The sequence below is a fragment of the Hordeum vulgare genome, chromosome 6H (genome assembly GCF_904849725.1).
Source record: "Hordeum vulgare subsp. vulgare chromosome 6H, MorexV3_pseudomolecules_assembly, whole genome shotgun sequence".
NCBI lineage: Eukaryota > Viridiplantae > Streptophyta > Magnoliopsida > Poales > Poaceae > Hordeum > Hordeum vulgare.
Genome location: NC_058523.1, coordinates 556,309,007 through 556,322,738, shown reverse-complemented (window position 1 = coordinate 556,322,738; position 13,732 = coordinate 556,309,007). Strand labels below are relative to the sequence as shown.

The window sequence follows — 13,732 nt, the reverse complement described above, 5'->3', positions numbered from 1 at the left end:
GATACCCCTATCTCGTCCATTGGCCCGTCGGAGATCCGCCTCTAGGACTTCGTGTCCCAGGCTCTCGCTCGCCCATCGCCTTTCCCCCATCACCGCTCATCGTTCGCACACGGGGCACATCCCCATTACCTGCTCCTGCCATGATCAACTAGGGTGGTTTTGCCAGCGCTGTGTTCAGATCTGGAGTGCCCAGAACCACGATGCTTTCCCTCCGCTTCCCTAACACTCCCATGCACGTCTTCCGCTGGTGACATCGCATGTCTCCCATCCCTTGTTGTCAGGAGTGTGTGTTGGCTCGATGGTGGTGCATATCTCCCATCGACGCTGGCGGTGCGTGCATTCTAGGGCAGAAACGTGTTGACCGTGGTCTGGACCGAGCCATGGCCCATCCTACGCTCATGGGCCCGTGTGGCAACCCTAGGCCCACACCAGAGATTGGTGGCCTGGTTGGCCCACCCTTTCACCCATCTTCTGGCCTACCACCTCTCCCGTGCAGATCCAACCTTCCGCACCGTTCGTCTCTCATCGGAGGACCCGCCCTGGTTTCACGCACTCCTGTCCCACTCCGCCCAATGGTATATAACTGGTAGTGGTTTCCTAAGAAAACCCTAATCCTCCCTTCTCTGACGTTGTTTCCCTTCCCATTCCACCTCCATGGATCGCAACCGCTCGACTGGCCACACCGTCAGTAGTGCAGAAAAGCCTAGCTATGGCGTGGCAATAATGGACTTCCTGACGTGGACACCCGACGCCATCAATATGGCGTTAGAACTTAATGGTGGCGTCGGAGATGACGCCGACAGTATTTTCAATACCTATGGCGTTGGACAAAGTTGCATGCCGACATTTTCATATTTAGCTAATTAAAAAAATACATAGCAGTGGAAACTTATTACATATCTGTAGCAGTATAAACATATATACTAATTTTCACCAAAATGTTAGTACTGATGAACTACCTTATTCGCAAACTAAACGTTTCAGCAATTCACAAATGATACTACCAACTTCACGAACTAAAAACATTTCACCAATTGACAAAGGAAACTACCAACTTCACAATGGATAGATCTGCCCCTCTCAACACCTTATCTGGACAAACTTCATCTCATGGACCTTATTCCTATGGATGTGCCCCTCCATGATGTAATGGGCTTTATCCGTCTTCAGTTGAGTCCTCTGGGACTTCAAGACTTGTATGTGTCATGGTAACGATTCCGACAATAGAAAGGGGGTAGGATAAAGGAGCATGATCTATCGAGATGCACATGGGTGACATGGTGGTTTTAGCGAGTTTCGGCCTCTCACAGTGGAGATAACAACACTACGTCTCGTGCTCCGGAGAGGCTTTGTTTTATCTGTCATGGACATGAGTTACATGGTATAGAGAGAGCCAGAGAGCCAGGGAAAGAATGAGCCCGCAGGGGGAGAAGAAGATGGCCCTTAGCTGTGTGGAGGGGGTGGCTTATATAGAGTGCGCCACCCCTTCACCTCTTATGTTACAAGATGGGGCATTGATGTCATAATGTCAGCCCACTACATAACCTCCTCTATGCTTCAACTGCCTTGCCGACTGTTGGTATTTGCATATCCGAGTGAGTCATACGGCCGAGTGGTGGACTGTCATCCGAGTGGATCCGTATCGAGTGGATTAGATGTTGTCGCGATCAAGCCAGGATTTCCCTTGTAGTCCTAATAATGAGGCGCCCTTTCCCTTTGGTAGGACATATAGGTCAGGCCTATGACCCTACCCTAGGGTTGTATCCCCGTCATTAGTCCCCGAATGGATCAGGGTCAGAGTGGTGAAGGTGTCGATGTAAATCTTGTAGCAGCAGACCGAACTTGAACGTGCTACAGGGCCTTACAGAATTGTTCGTCGATTGAAGTATCCATCATTCGCCCTAATCGATTCCGCTGAGTAGTACGTCCGAGTGAACTTGAGAATTGAAGTAGATCCTTACAGAATTGTGCGTCGATTGAAGTCTCCATCATCCGTCCTAATCGATTCCGCTCAGTAGTACGTCTGAGTGAACTTGAGAATTGAAGTAGATCCGAGTGACGAACAGGATCTTGAGACTCTGACTGATTGCTTGTAATGCCCCAAAGTGTAACTTGCCATATTTGGAACCTTCATGTGTGGGTCCATGATGTCATTGCCTTGTGAGTTATATGCATGTGTTATTTCATGTGATCATACCTTGTCTCCCCTTTGCATTCATGCATCCATATCATTCATGCCTTCATTGTGTTTGTTGTTGTTGTGGATCCTTGGATGTGGTATGTGCTGTTGATGTGCCATGTGATGATGAAGTGGTGTTTGAGAATTGGGTTGCAACTATGTTAGCTTTCAACTAGGTTTCAAAACCCCCCTTCTCTATTTTCTCATGCTCAAGTTTTACTTGCTCTAACCCTGGTTCAAAAATGTTTACATTTTAGAGTGTTTTGTGGTGGATGTGGTGCTAGGCCTAATGTGTTTTGAAACTATGTTTGAGAGGGGTGTTTATTCACAAAACAAATTATTTAATTCTGTTTTGTAAATATTTAAGTGCCCCAAAAATCCTCTTTGCATTTTATTTATTTGGGGCATAATTCCCTTATGCCCAGGGAGATGTTGTTTTATATTTAGGTTCATAGGTTTTCCCTAGGAGTTTATTTGTTTGCTGGCCTTGTTTTAAATAGAAAAACCCAGTGGGTTTTTCCTTTCTTACCTGGCGCCTCCGAGTGGGCCTCCTCCTCCTCGCAGGCCTAGTAACCTCCTCGCACGACATCCCTCTCCTGTTGACGCCGTCTTCCTCTTCCCCCTCCTTTCCGTCAGACTTTCAGAGAAAGCGAGACAGAGAGGTCGACGCCGTGGCTCACGGACGTCGAAGCGACCTCCCTCGCCCCCTATTTATTCCTTGGCGTCCGGGTTGTGTGCTAGGGTTCCTCCAAGTGTCGCCACCTCCTTTCCCTTCTTCCTCCTCCCTCTCCCTCGTTAACAAAAGGTAGGCGAGCTCCTCCTCCGCCATGGCCGATCCTTGATGAGCTCGTCACCATCGACAGCGCGTTCCTCCTTCCTCTCCAAGCAGTCCAGGAGCACGCGGGACCTCAGGGGAGCCCGTTCCCGTAGCTGATCGAAGACGAACGCCCCTGCTTCCACTACTTCGACGAGGACCCCTTTTGCTCCGACGACCACCTCCGCAACGGCTTCTTCTTCGACGTCTCCTTCTTCCCCTCCGACAGGCATGACCTCCTCGTCCAGTGGGTGAGCAGAAGCACTCCTCCCCCTTCCCCCTGTCGCAGATCGCGCGTAGAGCCGTAGCAGCGCCACTGTGTTTCTCTCTGTCGCCGGCGCCGCCGCGTGCTCGTGGAGCAGTAGTGGTAGTGCGTCTCACGCCGTGTTTAGTGGTGGATTGGAACCGTGAGAGTCCCCTCTTCCTTCCAGCAACGAGCCCGTGTCCAATTTGTAGAGGATCACCGGCGGTGTTCCTCCCCTGTTCCGGCCACCGTCGGGCTATAGCAGATCTAGAGGGGGTTGCTCAAAAGAGCAAAGCCCCTCTCTCTGTTAACAATCGAACGCGCAACACAGTGGTAGGTGGGGTTTTGCAGATCGACAGGTCGTGGGTTCGAAACCCAGTGGCACCCCTTTTGCTTATTTGTTTTCTGTGACACAGTAGCAACAGAGTGAAGCATATCTTGCTTCTTCTCCCCTATTTGTTGAGCCAAGAGGTGCAGCGCAGTGGTAGAGTTGTTTGTGCTGTGCACATGAGGGCATGTGTTCGAATCCCCTCTGTCCCCCTTATTATTTTTATTTCTTTTTGTGTTGCTTGTTGATGTTTCAATCTAGCTGCTTCATATCTTGCTTGAGCAGCAAGTTGAGGTGATCATACCTCATATCCAGTAGGTTTGCAAGTTTGTTTATTTTGCTAGTGTGTTGGTAGGTGTATGTCCATGTGTTGATGTAGATGTGAGTATGTATGTGGTGTGTGTGTATGTGTGCTTGTGCATTGTGCACTAGTGCATGTGCTGTCCCCCTTATTATTTTTATTTCTTTTTGTGTTGCTTGTTGATGTTTCAATCTAGCTGCTTCATATCTTGCTTGAGCAGCAAGTTGAGGTGATCATACCTCATATCGAGTAGGTTTGCAAGTTTGTTTATTTTGCTAGTGTGTTGGTAGGTGTATGTCCATGTGTTGATGTAGATGTGAGTATGTATGTGGTGTGTGTGTATGTGTGCTTGTGCATTGTGCACTAGTGCATGTGTAGGAGTAGTGTGTTATTGTGGTTGCAAGCACACCCATGTGTGTGTGTGTGTTTGTGTGGATGGCCTTGTGAGAGTGAACTCATAAGCATGTGAAGTTGTGTATGTGTTAGAAATAGCATGTGTAGGTGCTAGTGTGTGCATGCTTGTTTGTATGTGAGTGTGTATGGTGATCGGTTGTGGCACACATACATGAGGTCCATCCCTCATGTTCACCTTTGGAGTTGTGAGTGTGTGCAAGTGCATGTGTAGGTGATGAACTAGTGAGTATCACATATGATATGGCACTATTTATGACTATGTGATTCCATGTAGTTTTTCCTTTCAACTTTGTGCCTACATGTTGTATGCAAGTACCTAGGTATTATATATGTTTTTGGGGTAGAATCATCCCAGGAATCCATTGGTGAAATCAGATTTCCCTTTGGAACACTTTCTGGAAATGCCATTTTTCTGTTTTGATCTATGTTTAGAGCTTGGTGCCATGTGGTGTGATGAGCCTAAGAGGATGATTCCTTGATGTGGCAGTAGTGGCTGAAATCCTCTACAGCATGGTGGTTTTGTTTCATGCTTAAGAGTTTATATGTGCAAGTTGTGTCTTGTCAAAGTAGGCATGTGGCTGAAATTGACAGCTTGGTGAAAATCTATGATTTTCACTAAGTCTCAGAAACTGTTGTTATTTTCTTCCCTTGTAGTTGTGGTTGCAAAAGTTCATGTGTTGGGAATCAGCCCTTGCAATCAACTAAAGAGTTGGAGATTTTATGTTTGTCTAGCTCTCTGTTAATTTTCATGCACTTTCACTTCCTGTAGATATTGTTTTGGAGGCTGTCAAAATGCTTCAGAGCATAAACAGCTGGTGAGAATCTGAGATTTTCACTAAGTCCCTGAAATCTGTTATTTTTATGCAAGTTAGCACCTGTAGATCTTTCTGTGTGTAACTCCTTTGTATTATCTTCTTGCTCATGCTTGTAGAGCTTTTGAATAGCTTTTGCCACATATCTTGTTTGGCACATTTGGGTGGTTGTAGGTGCTTTGCATGTTGCTCTCAAACTGCTATGATGCTGTTTAGGACAGAATGCATAGTTTTGTTGTTTTAAAGCTTGTGAGTGCATAGTTGGTGGTGTGGTGAGTTTCTTTGCACCACCCCACCTATACTTGTTTGTTTGATCATGTGGCAACCTGGGAATACCAGAAGTGTGCCATTGGAGTGTGCTTGTGGTGGATTTGATCCGTAGAACTCCATATTTTGTTTCGTAGTTTTCGGTTGATCTATAGCTCCGTTCTCAACATTCTTTATATGTTTTTGCATCTTTTCTCGTGATGCACCTGTTCATGTCATCTTCATGCATGTCAAGATAGCTTAGAGTGAAGTTCTGTCCAGAAGTTTGTCTTTTCTTCTCATGCATATGCAAGTGACTAGATTAGAGATGCATGCTTCATTCTCATCTCATGCATCATGTGTTTGTTGCATCATGTTGTGTTGTTGTTCATTGGCTGTTGTTTTTATATTGGGTAGCACCGGGATCGGAGAGCGAGTACGTGGATTCGGGAGAGTACGTGCAGGACGAACAAGAGTAGTTCCAAGTTGAAGACATCACAGGCAAGATGATCGTGACCTTGATACCGTATCTAGCTTTGTTATGCATAGATTCACGTTTCCTTCGATTATGCTCGCTGCCTACCACCTGATATAATTGCCTCCTAATATTGCCATGAAACCCAAACACCTTCCCCTCCTAACTAATGTTGTTTGGCTAAGTAGGCATGCTCAGCTTCTAATGTTAGCGTTGCTAGTTGCAGGTGTCAGCTGTCTCATGTGATAACATGAGTTTTGATATCATTATGTTTTAAACTGCTATTTAATTAATGCACCTATATACTTGGTAAATGACGAAAGGCCTAGCCCTTTGCCGGGTGATTTGTTCCGTTATTGCCGCCTTAGTTTCCGGCTACAGGTGTTTGATTCCATAACTGATCGTTCCTAACACGTTCGGGGTTGTTATGGGGACCCCCTTGATAAATCGTGTAGTGCTAAGACTTGTCCAGCAGGACCCAACATTGGTTTTAATTTGCTAACCACCTAATAATAATTTGCATAGGGAATAGCTACCCCGAGGATTTAATCAACAACCCGGGCCAGTGCTCCTCATGAGTGTTGGTCCCACCTGAGCGATGTCCGGGCCCCCCTGGTCACCCAGAGGTTTAGCCATCTCGATGTCTAGCTCATCCGTCGTGTTCTGAGACTGAGATACCCGACTCTTATCGGGGTCGTCGACACGACGGGAGGTCCTGCTAGTCTTGTCTTACCTTAGCGATATATCTTGCGTATAGGAATCCCGGTGAAGCTTTGGTTCTCCCCAGAGTTGAGGTTTTCCTCTAAGGAATCGACGAGATCACGAGATTCGTGATAGAGGATTACTTTGCGGCCCGTGACCGTTTTTGATGGACTAGTTGGAGCACCCATGCAGGGTTTAATCTTCCGAAAAGCCGTGCCCACGGTTATGTGGCAACTTGGATTATTTGTTAACACCCGGTGATAGATAACATGAATTAACTCTAATAAAACTGACAACCGTGTGCGTAACCGTGAATGTCCCCTTCGAAGACCTCTCTTCGATCGGGAACACGGTGGGGTTATGTTTGACGTAGGTAGGCGTTCAGGATCACTTAGTGATCACCTAGTCTTCGACCGCTCGCGTAGACCACCACATTTATAACTTGTTGTACATAAGTTATCCACCATAAATGCTTAGGATGCTGCAACCTAAACACTGAACCTTCCTCACCTAATAACTTGACTAGTTTCGGTACCAAGGTCATAGATTGTTGAGTCCCCGTGGCTCACAGATTACTTCAACACCCCAACAGGTACAGGTACGCCCGACACAGGTGATCCAGATGGCACGCAGCTGGCGTGGCAATACGATGAGGAGAACGACCGCCTGTACGTGAACTATCCAGAAGACTGAGGCGTGGTCGTGATCGCAAGCATGCGGGATAGCATAGCCTTTTCTTATATTATGTAGTCCATAGCGGAACTACCTTGTTTGAATAAATGCATGGATGTAAACTCTGATATTATCTATGTGAGATGGCAAATGATTCCCTATTTGTCATTCTTTAATTATGCATGTGCTATGTTTATCTTGCTTGCGAAACGCATAGATGCGCTTCTTTCCATTTTGGGGCATCACCCCCTAAATAGGAAAGGAACGCATCTTAGTCGTTACATTGTTGGTAGTCGGTTGGAGTCTGTTGAATCTGTTGAACTTGAATGTTGTTGCTGGACCTGACCAAGCAGAATGTTTCTTTTTGTATTTCTCTTCCAGTGGGGGCACGCTCAGTGCACCCACTGGGTGTAGTCCCCGAGCCTCTGTCGGACTAGATGAGTCCGGCAGAGGGTTTAAGTCTTCAGTGCTCGTCATGTTGAATGTTTGTTGAATCTGCATTATATGATTTCTGGATCAAAGTTGTTGATGACGTGGCTGAACTTGTTGGAGAGGCCACGCAGCATGTTGGAGATGAGGCCGCGGTCAGTGACTGCCATGTTGCAGTCGCTGAGGGTGTCGGCCAGGGTTTGAAGACGGGTGAAATAGTCCATGATGGAGAGGTATTCCTGACGAAGGCTGTGGAATTCCTCGAGAGCAATGAGACCGCGTTGGTTGCGGTTGTCAAGAAAGAGGCTGGAGATGGCCGTCCAGAGGGTGAGGGCATTGAGTCGGTTCTGGGGAACCATACCTTGGAGCTCTGCGGAGATCGTGGCGTAGAGCCAACACACGATGCAGTGGTCGACCTGAGTCCAAGCGACATCGTGGTGGCATTTGTTGGCATCGACTGTGCCGTCGATGTGATTGTAGATGCCATATGACATGAACAAAGAATAGAGGAAAGAGCTCCAGAGGTTGAAGTTGGGGTGGGGAAGGAGTGAGAGTGACAGGGATCTGACCATGGATGTTAAGCGTGAGGATGGTGCTGAGAGGGATGGCGAGAAGGCTGGCCGGCGAGGCAGCAAACGGGTTGCTGTCGCTCGAGCCGGCAGAGGCCAGATCGGAGAAATCCATCGGAGCAGGCGGAAGCGAGAAAGGTGGATCGAAGATGGACTAGATATCTGATACCATGTAGAGTGAACAAACGAAGAATGGAGCAATCACACTGTATTCATTCACAAAGAGTTACATATATACAGTACAAGTCATATCGTGCGCACACCCACTAACTAACTAACCACGTCCCTATAAGCAAGCTGCATGCGGTCAGATAGGGGGGAGGAACGCATGCAGGTAGTTACAGAGGGACTAGATCACGTCAGAGTTGGTTCAGCTGCATGTGCGGGAGCATCGCTCCAACAAATATGTGCCACTAGTGTATGTGGAGTCCCTTTAGTCCCGATTCGTGACACAACCGGAACTAAAAATGTGTGTTGAGAGGGGGGGGGGGGAGGGGTGCTTTAATCCCAATTGCTTTGTCCCGGTTGCACAACCGAGGCTAAAGACCCTTACAAACCGGGGCTAAAACTCTGTTTTCTACTAGTGTGTACTTCAATGATACTTAAGACCCTGCACCCATTCTCCTTGGTTCGAGAGGGTGACCAATCACATTTGAGGGATTTAAAACTTTTTTAGAGGTCTGCTAGCTGGTGGTTATTTCCACAAATCAAAACAAAAAATCTCCTCAAATATGACTTTTGAGCGATCTGCGAGAGATGCTCTGAGCTATCTATCATTAGCCATCAGGCTTCGACCACGTACAACATATATAAGTTTATATACTTCACACTTTCCACAAGTTTTATTTTTCAGTTGAATATACTTTGCCCAGGCAAGGACAACTTGCTAGAGAAGTTTTTTTTTGGTGTTGCATTAACAGCTAGCGACTTTTTAAAAGAAAAAAAATTAAGAGCTACGATGCATTTCAAATTGGACGAAATCATTATTCTGATCTTCTTAACGATCTTTGTCACAAACTGAATTCAACATGAAAATATTTCACAACCAGGCCCTTTTGGCAACACCATAGCCCGTGGCGTTACAGTCCAACATATAAACGCCGAGCTAGATAGCGTTTCTATCATTGCCCACTGCCAGGCCAAGCATGCGCACGTGACAGGTCAGAAACACCGAACTAGATCCCGTTTCTAGAAACGCAGCTGACACTAGCGTTTCTCTATAGAGCAGCAACGCCAAATGCCTATGTTGTTTTGAAACGTCAAGGCCTTTGGCGTTGCTGCCCTACGTACATAGAAACGTCAGGGTCAGTGACGTTTTCAGAAACAGGATCAAGTTCGTCGTTTCTGGCCTGACACGTATGCTTGTTCGGCCTGGCACTGGATAAAGGCAAAAACACTATTTACCTCGGTGTTTCTATGTGACAGTAACGTCACGGCTTATGGCGTTTTTAAAATGATCAGGTCGTGAAATATTTTCATATCGAATTCATTTTGTGACAAAGATTACTGAAAAGGTCAAAAAATTGATTTCAGAACCAAGATATATTTGCTTTCAAACTTCAATCTAGCTGTGTGGCTGATGCGGTGATGACATATACTAACAGGCATGCTCCTCGATCTCAACCACTCTGAATAGTTTTGCCAAGTGCGGCACCCATCATGCGTCCAAGCCTAACCAGAATGAGCGGTAAACCAAATGACTAATCCACTGAGCTTGAAAAATAAAAATTATGACCAACCCCACCGAGACTTGTTGACAACGTACACTGCACGGTCGAGAGCAAATACGTTGGCGCCTTGGGACTGGTTACCCAGACCATCCTATCTCCGAAAATCTAATCCCAGAGCTACTCCAAGTCCTTCGGTGAGGCCGGCCATCTCTCTGGCGATCACGTCTTCCCCGTTGACGGGCGGCTCAATATCATCAGGTACGGCGGCGGTGCAATCTTTGTTACTCGCTACTGGGTTCTTCCTTGTGCTAACATTTTCTTAATTAATTACAGTTTCCGCCATGGATCCTGCAGTTCTCTTCTTCCTCGGGCTTGCAGCTAGAGCACCGTTGTTACTCCTGGCGGCACAGACCTTGGGGGGCTATTCCATGGCAAAACCATCAACAATTTGGATCAACAACGATGGTTTCTTTGAAAGTCACAACCGCTACAGCCGTGACATCGTCGCCATAGCACAATCACAAGCTCACTCTGGCATTGCATCTTATATTGCCGCAGGGTTCTTTTGTGTCTCCTCTTCCATGTTCCCGTGCGAGAAGTTCCTCTTTGCGGTATCCATTGCGGCACCCATCGACACCATCAGCAGCATTCATAGTTCGCAGATAGTCTGGTCGGCGAACCAGGCTTGCCCTGTCAGGGAGAATGCCACCCTTGAGTTTACATCGGGTGGAAATTTGGTCCTCCGTGATGCTGACGGTAGCCACGTCTGGTCAAGCAATAGCTCCGACCGATCTGTAGCTCGGATGGTGATAACCAAGTTTGGCAATCTGGTGTTGATTAATCACATGAATGCAATTGTGTGGCAATCATTTGATCATCCTACAGACACATTGCTCCTTGGGCAGTCGCTTGTCAAAGGTATGAGGCTCACAGCAAACACTTCTGCAACAAATACTATCTCGAGAGGGACTCAGTTATATATCACTGTACTCACAGATGGATTATATGCTTATGTTGGATCCACGCCACCACAACTCTACTTTTCATATAGTTATTTGTCTCTGGTTGACCACATGAAAGAAAATGATCCAGAGAAGGTTACGTTCATGAATGGAAACCTCAGCATGTCAAATATGAATGGTACTATTTCATTGCCAGCAGCAAAATCCACCCAGTACTTGAGATTAGATCCAGATGGACACATGAGGCTGTATGAGTATGAATTGTATGATGAAAAATGGAGTGTCGTGCATGATGTAATGCAAATCAATGATTGTGCTTACCCAACAGTCTGCGGGGAATATGGTATATGTACGAGGGGACAATGTGGTTGTCCTGTTGATAATAATTCAAGTTCAAGGTACTTTAAGCTGGTGGATGAATGGACGCCAAACCTCGGTTGTGCACCGATAACTGCAATATCTTGTCAAGAAATAGAAAACCATCAATTATTGACCATTCCCAACATTTCTTACTTCGATCAAAACCCCACAATTGTGAATGCAACAAGCATCGATGACTGTAAGCAAGCCTGCTTGAAGAACTGCTCATGCATGGCCGTTCTGTTCAGAGAAGGAGAATGTGTGTGGGTAACGAAGGTCTTCTCCTTGCAATCAGTACAACCTACAAATGCTCTTTACAACTCCTCGGCTTACCTCAAGGTGCAACTTAGCCCGTCCAGAGAAAACAAAATGAAGGCGCTGTTAAGTGCTACACTTGGTGCCATTACTGCTCTAATATTAATTTTCATTCTTGTCACTCTTTACCAACAAAGGAGGAGAAAGCATGAAGACAAAGACGAGGAATTTGATCTCAATCAATTATCTGGAATGCCGACGAGGTTTTCTCTTGAGACATTAAGGGAATGCACAGAAGGATTCAGTAAGAAGCTTGGAGAAGGTGGGTTTGGGTCAGTTTTCGAAGGGAAATTAGGTGAAATAAGAGTTGCAGTGAAACGTTTGGAAGGTGCTAGACAAGGAAAGAAAGAATTTTTGGCAGAGGTCGAGACTATTGGCACCATCGAACACATCAATATTGTCAGCCTGATTGGGTTTTGTGTTGAGAAGTCTGAGAGGCTTCTGGTTTACGAATATATGTCAAGAGGATCGCTTGATAAGTGGATTTTTAATTCCCATAACAATGCCCCTCTTGATTGGTCCACTCGGTGTAGGATAATTATGGATATTGCCAAGGGCCTATGCTATCTTCACGAGGCATGTAGGCAAAAAATTGCTCATTTGGACATCAAGCCACAAAATATTCTCCTCGATGAAAACTTTAATGCCAAAGTGGCTGATTTTGGACTATGTAAGTTAATAAATAGAGACCAAAGCAAGGTAGTGACTGTGATGAGAGGAACACCTGGATATCTAGCACCCGAATGGTTGACGTCGCGGATTACTGAAAAAGTTGATGTCTATAGCTTTGGAGTTGTTATCATGGAAATAGTAAGTGGAAGAAAAAATATTGACAACTCTCAACCTGAGGAGGATGTTCAGCTTATAAATCTATTGCGAGAAAAGGCTAAGAACGAGCAATTTATTGATTTGATTGACACACATAGTGGTGATATGATTTCATTCCAGGAGGAAGTGGTTCAAATGATGAAGCTCGCAATATGGTGCCTGCAACATGATAGCATTCAAAGGCCATCAATGTCAATCGTGGTTAAGGTATTGGAAGGTACTAATGGCATTGAAACTTTTGATGCAAATTCACTCTTGTTTGTTCAAGATAATCCATCAACATACTCAATTCCATCTCAAGCATCCATATTATCTGGCCCAAGGTGAAACAAGTGGATAACGAGGAGAAGAAATTCAAAGTATGCAGTTTTGCTTTTGTATCCTATCCTATTTGTACTATGGACTATGTTTGAAATGGCACCAAAAAGACTTTTGAGGCAATACATATAATTGATTGTTTGGTGAACTTGTACCTCATGGTCTTGTACCTTCAAAAATGACAAAATCGGCAACCTTAATGAACAATTACATGGCGGTTCATTCTTCAACAGGCTTGTTCGGCGTACGAGAACATCAAGCCTTACTCATGCAAGTTGCAACCCCTCCTAGACCTACCATATGATACTGTGGGGGTGGTATAGCATCTAATACCTCCGTCCCTAAATATAAGACATTTTGCAGATTCTGCTATGGACTACATACATAGCAAAATGAGTGAATTTACATTTCAAAATATGTCTATATACATTCGTATGTAATCCATAGTGGAATCTCTAGAAGGTCATATATTTAGGAACGCAAGGAGTAGTACATGAACAAAGCGGCATAAGTAATTACAATAGAATAATAGTGAACAATAATGAAATAAATGGTTAGTTTCATTTACTGAAAGTCATGTCAATTGTTCATCACAATTACAGATATCAAAGAGATGGTTTTCATTCATCGAGCAATAACTTGCATTTAACAAGGCCAAGGGGCAAGGGAAGAAACTCATTACTGATCAGTTACATTTAGAGGAAATATGAAGCCTCTATTGATTCTTTGCAAAAGTATCAAGTTGATATTCCACAATAGAGTTTCAGTAAATGAACTGGGAAGCAGAAGAAACTCTTCACTGAACATGTACATGAGTACATGATGGAATTGGAAAAGAGAAACTGAAGTTATGACCCCCTTCACGATGTACATAAATGTGCCATGCGTGAGCTATATATGCCGCGTAATGTTTGAATAAAGAACATTCACTTTTTATGATTGCAGAATTTATTCTTGGGCGCACCGTCCGGAGAGAGTTGACAGTTCGGCTAATGTCCGGAGAGAGTTGACAGTTCGGCTAATAAGATTAAACATTTCAGGATCAACATCCATTCGGTCCATCCTGCAAGTGGGCCATCATTCAACAAGTTAAC

At 45.2% G+C, this 13,732-nt stretch overlaps 1 protein-coding gene across 1 annotated transcript; it reads left to right on the top strand.

Moving 5' to 3' along the window:
- Positions 1 to 9,849: 9,849 nt before the first annotated feature.
- LOC123404451 (G-type lectin S-receptor-like serine/threonine-protein kinase SD2-5) lies at positions 9,850 to 12,733 on the top strand. The gene is made up of 2 exons (XM_045098383.1): positions 9,850 to 10,113; positions 10,189 to 12,733. The coding sequence occupies exons 1-2, from the start codon at positions 9,882 to 9,884 to the stop codon at positions 12,645 to 12,647; spliced, it is 2,691 nt and encodes an 896-aa protein (XP_044954318.1). The 5' UTR covers positions 9,850 to 9,881; the 3' UTR covers positions 12,648 to 12,733.
- The last annotated feature ends 999 nt before the right edge of the window (positions 12,734 to 13,732 follow it).

Coding starts and splice junctions, on each gene's coding strand:
- LOC123404451 (XM_045098383.1), top strand. CDS start 9,882: ATGACTAATCCACTGAGCTTGAAAAATAAAAATTATGACCAACCCCAC. Junction 10,114..10,188: donor GGGCGGCTCAATATCATCAG/GTACGGCGGCGG, acceptor AATTAATTACAG/TTTCCGCCATGGATCCTGCA.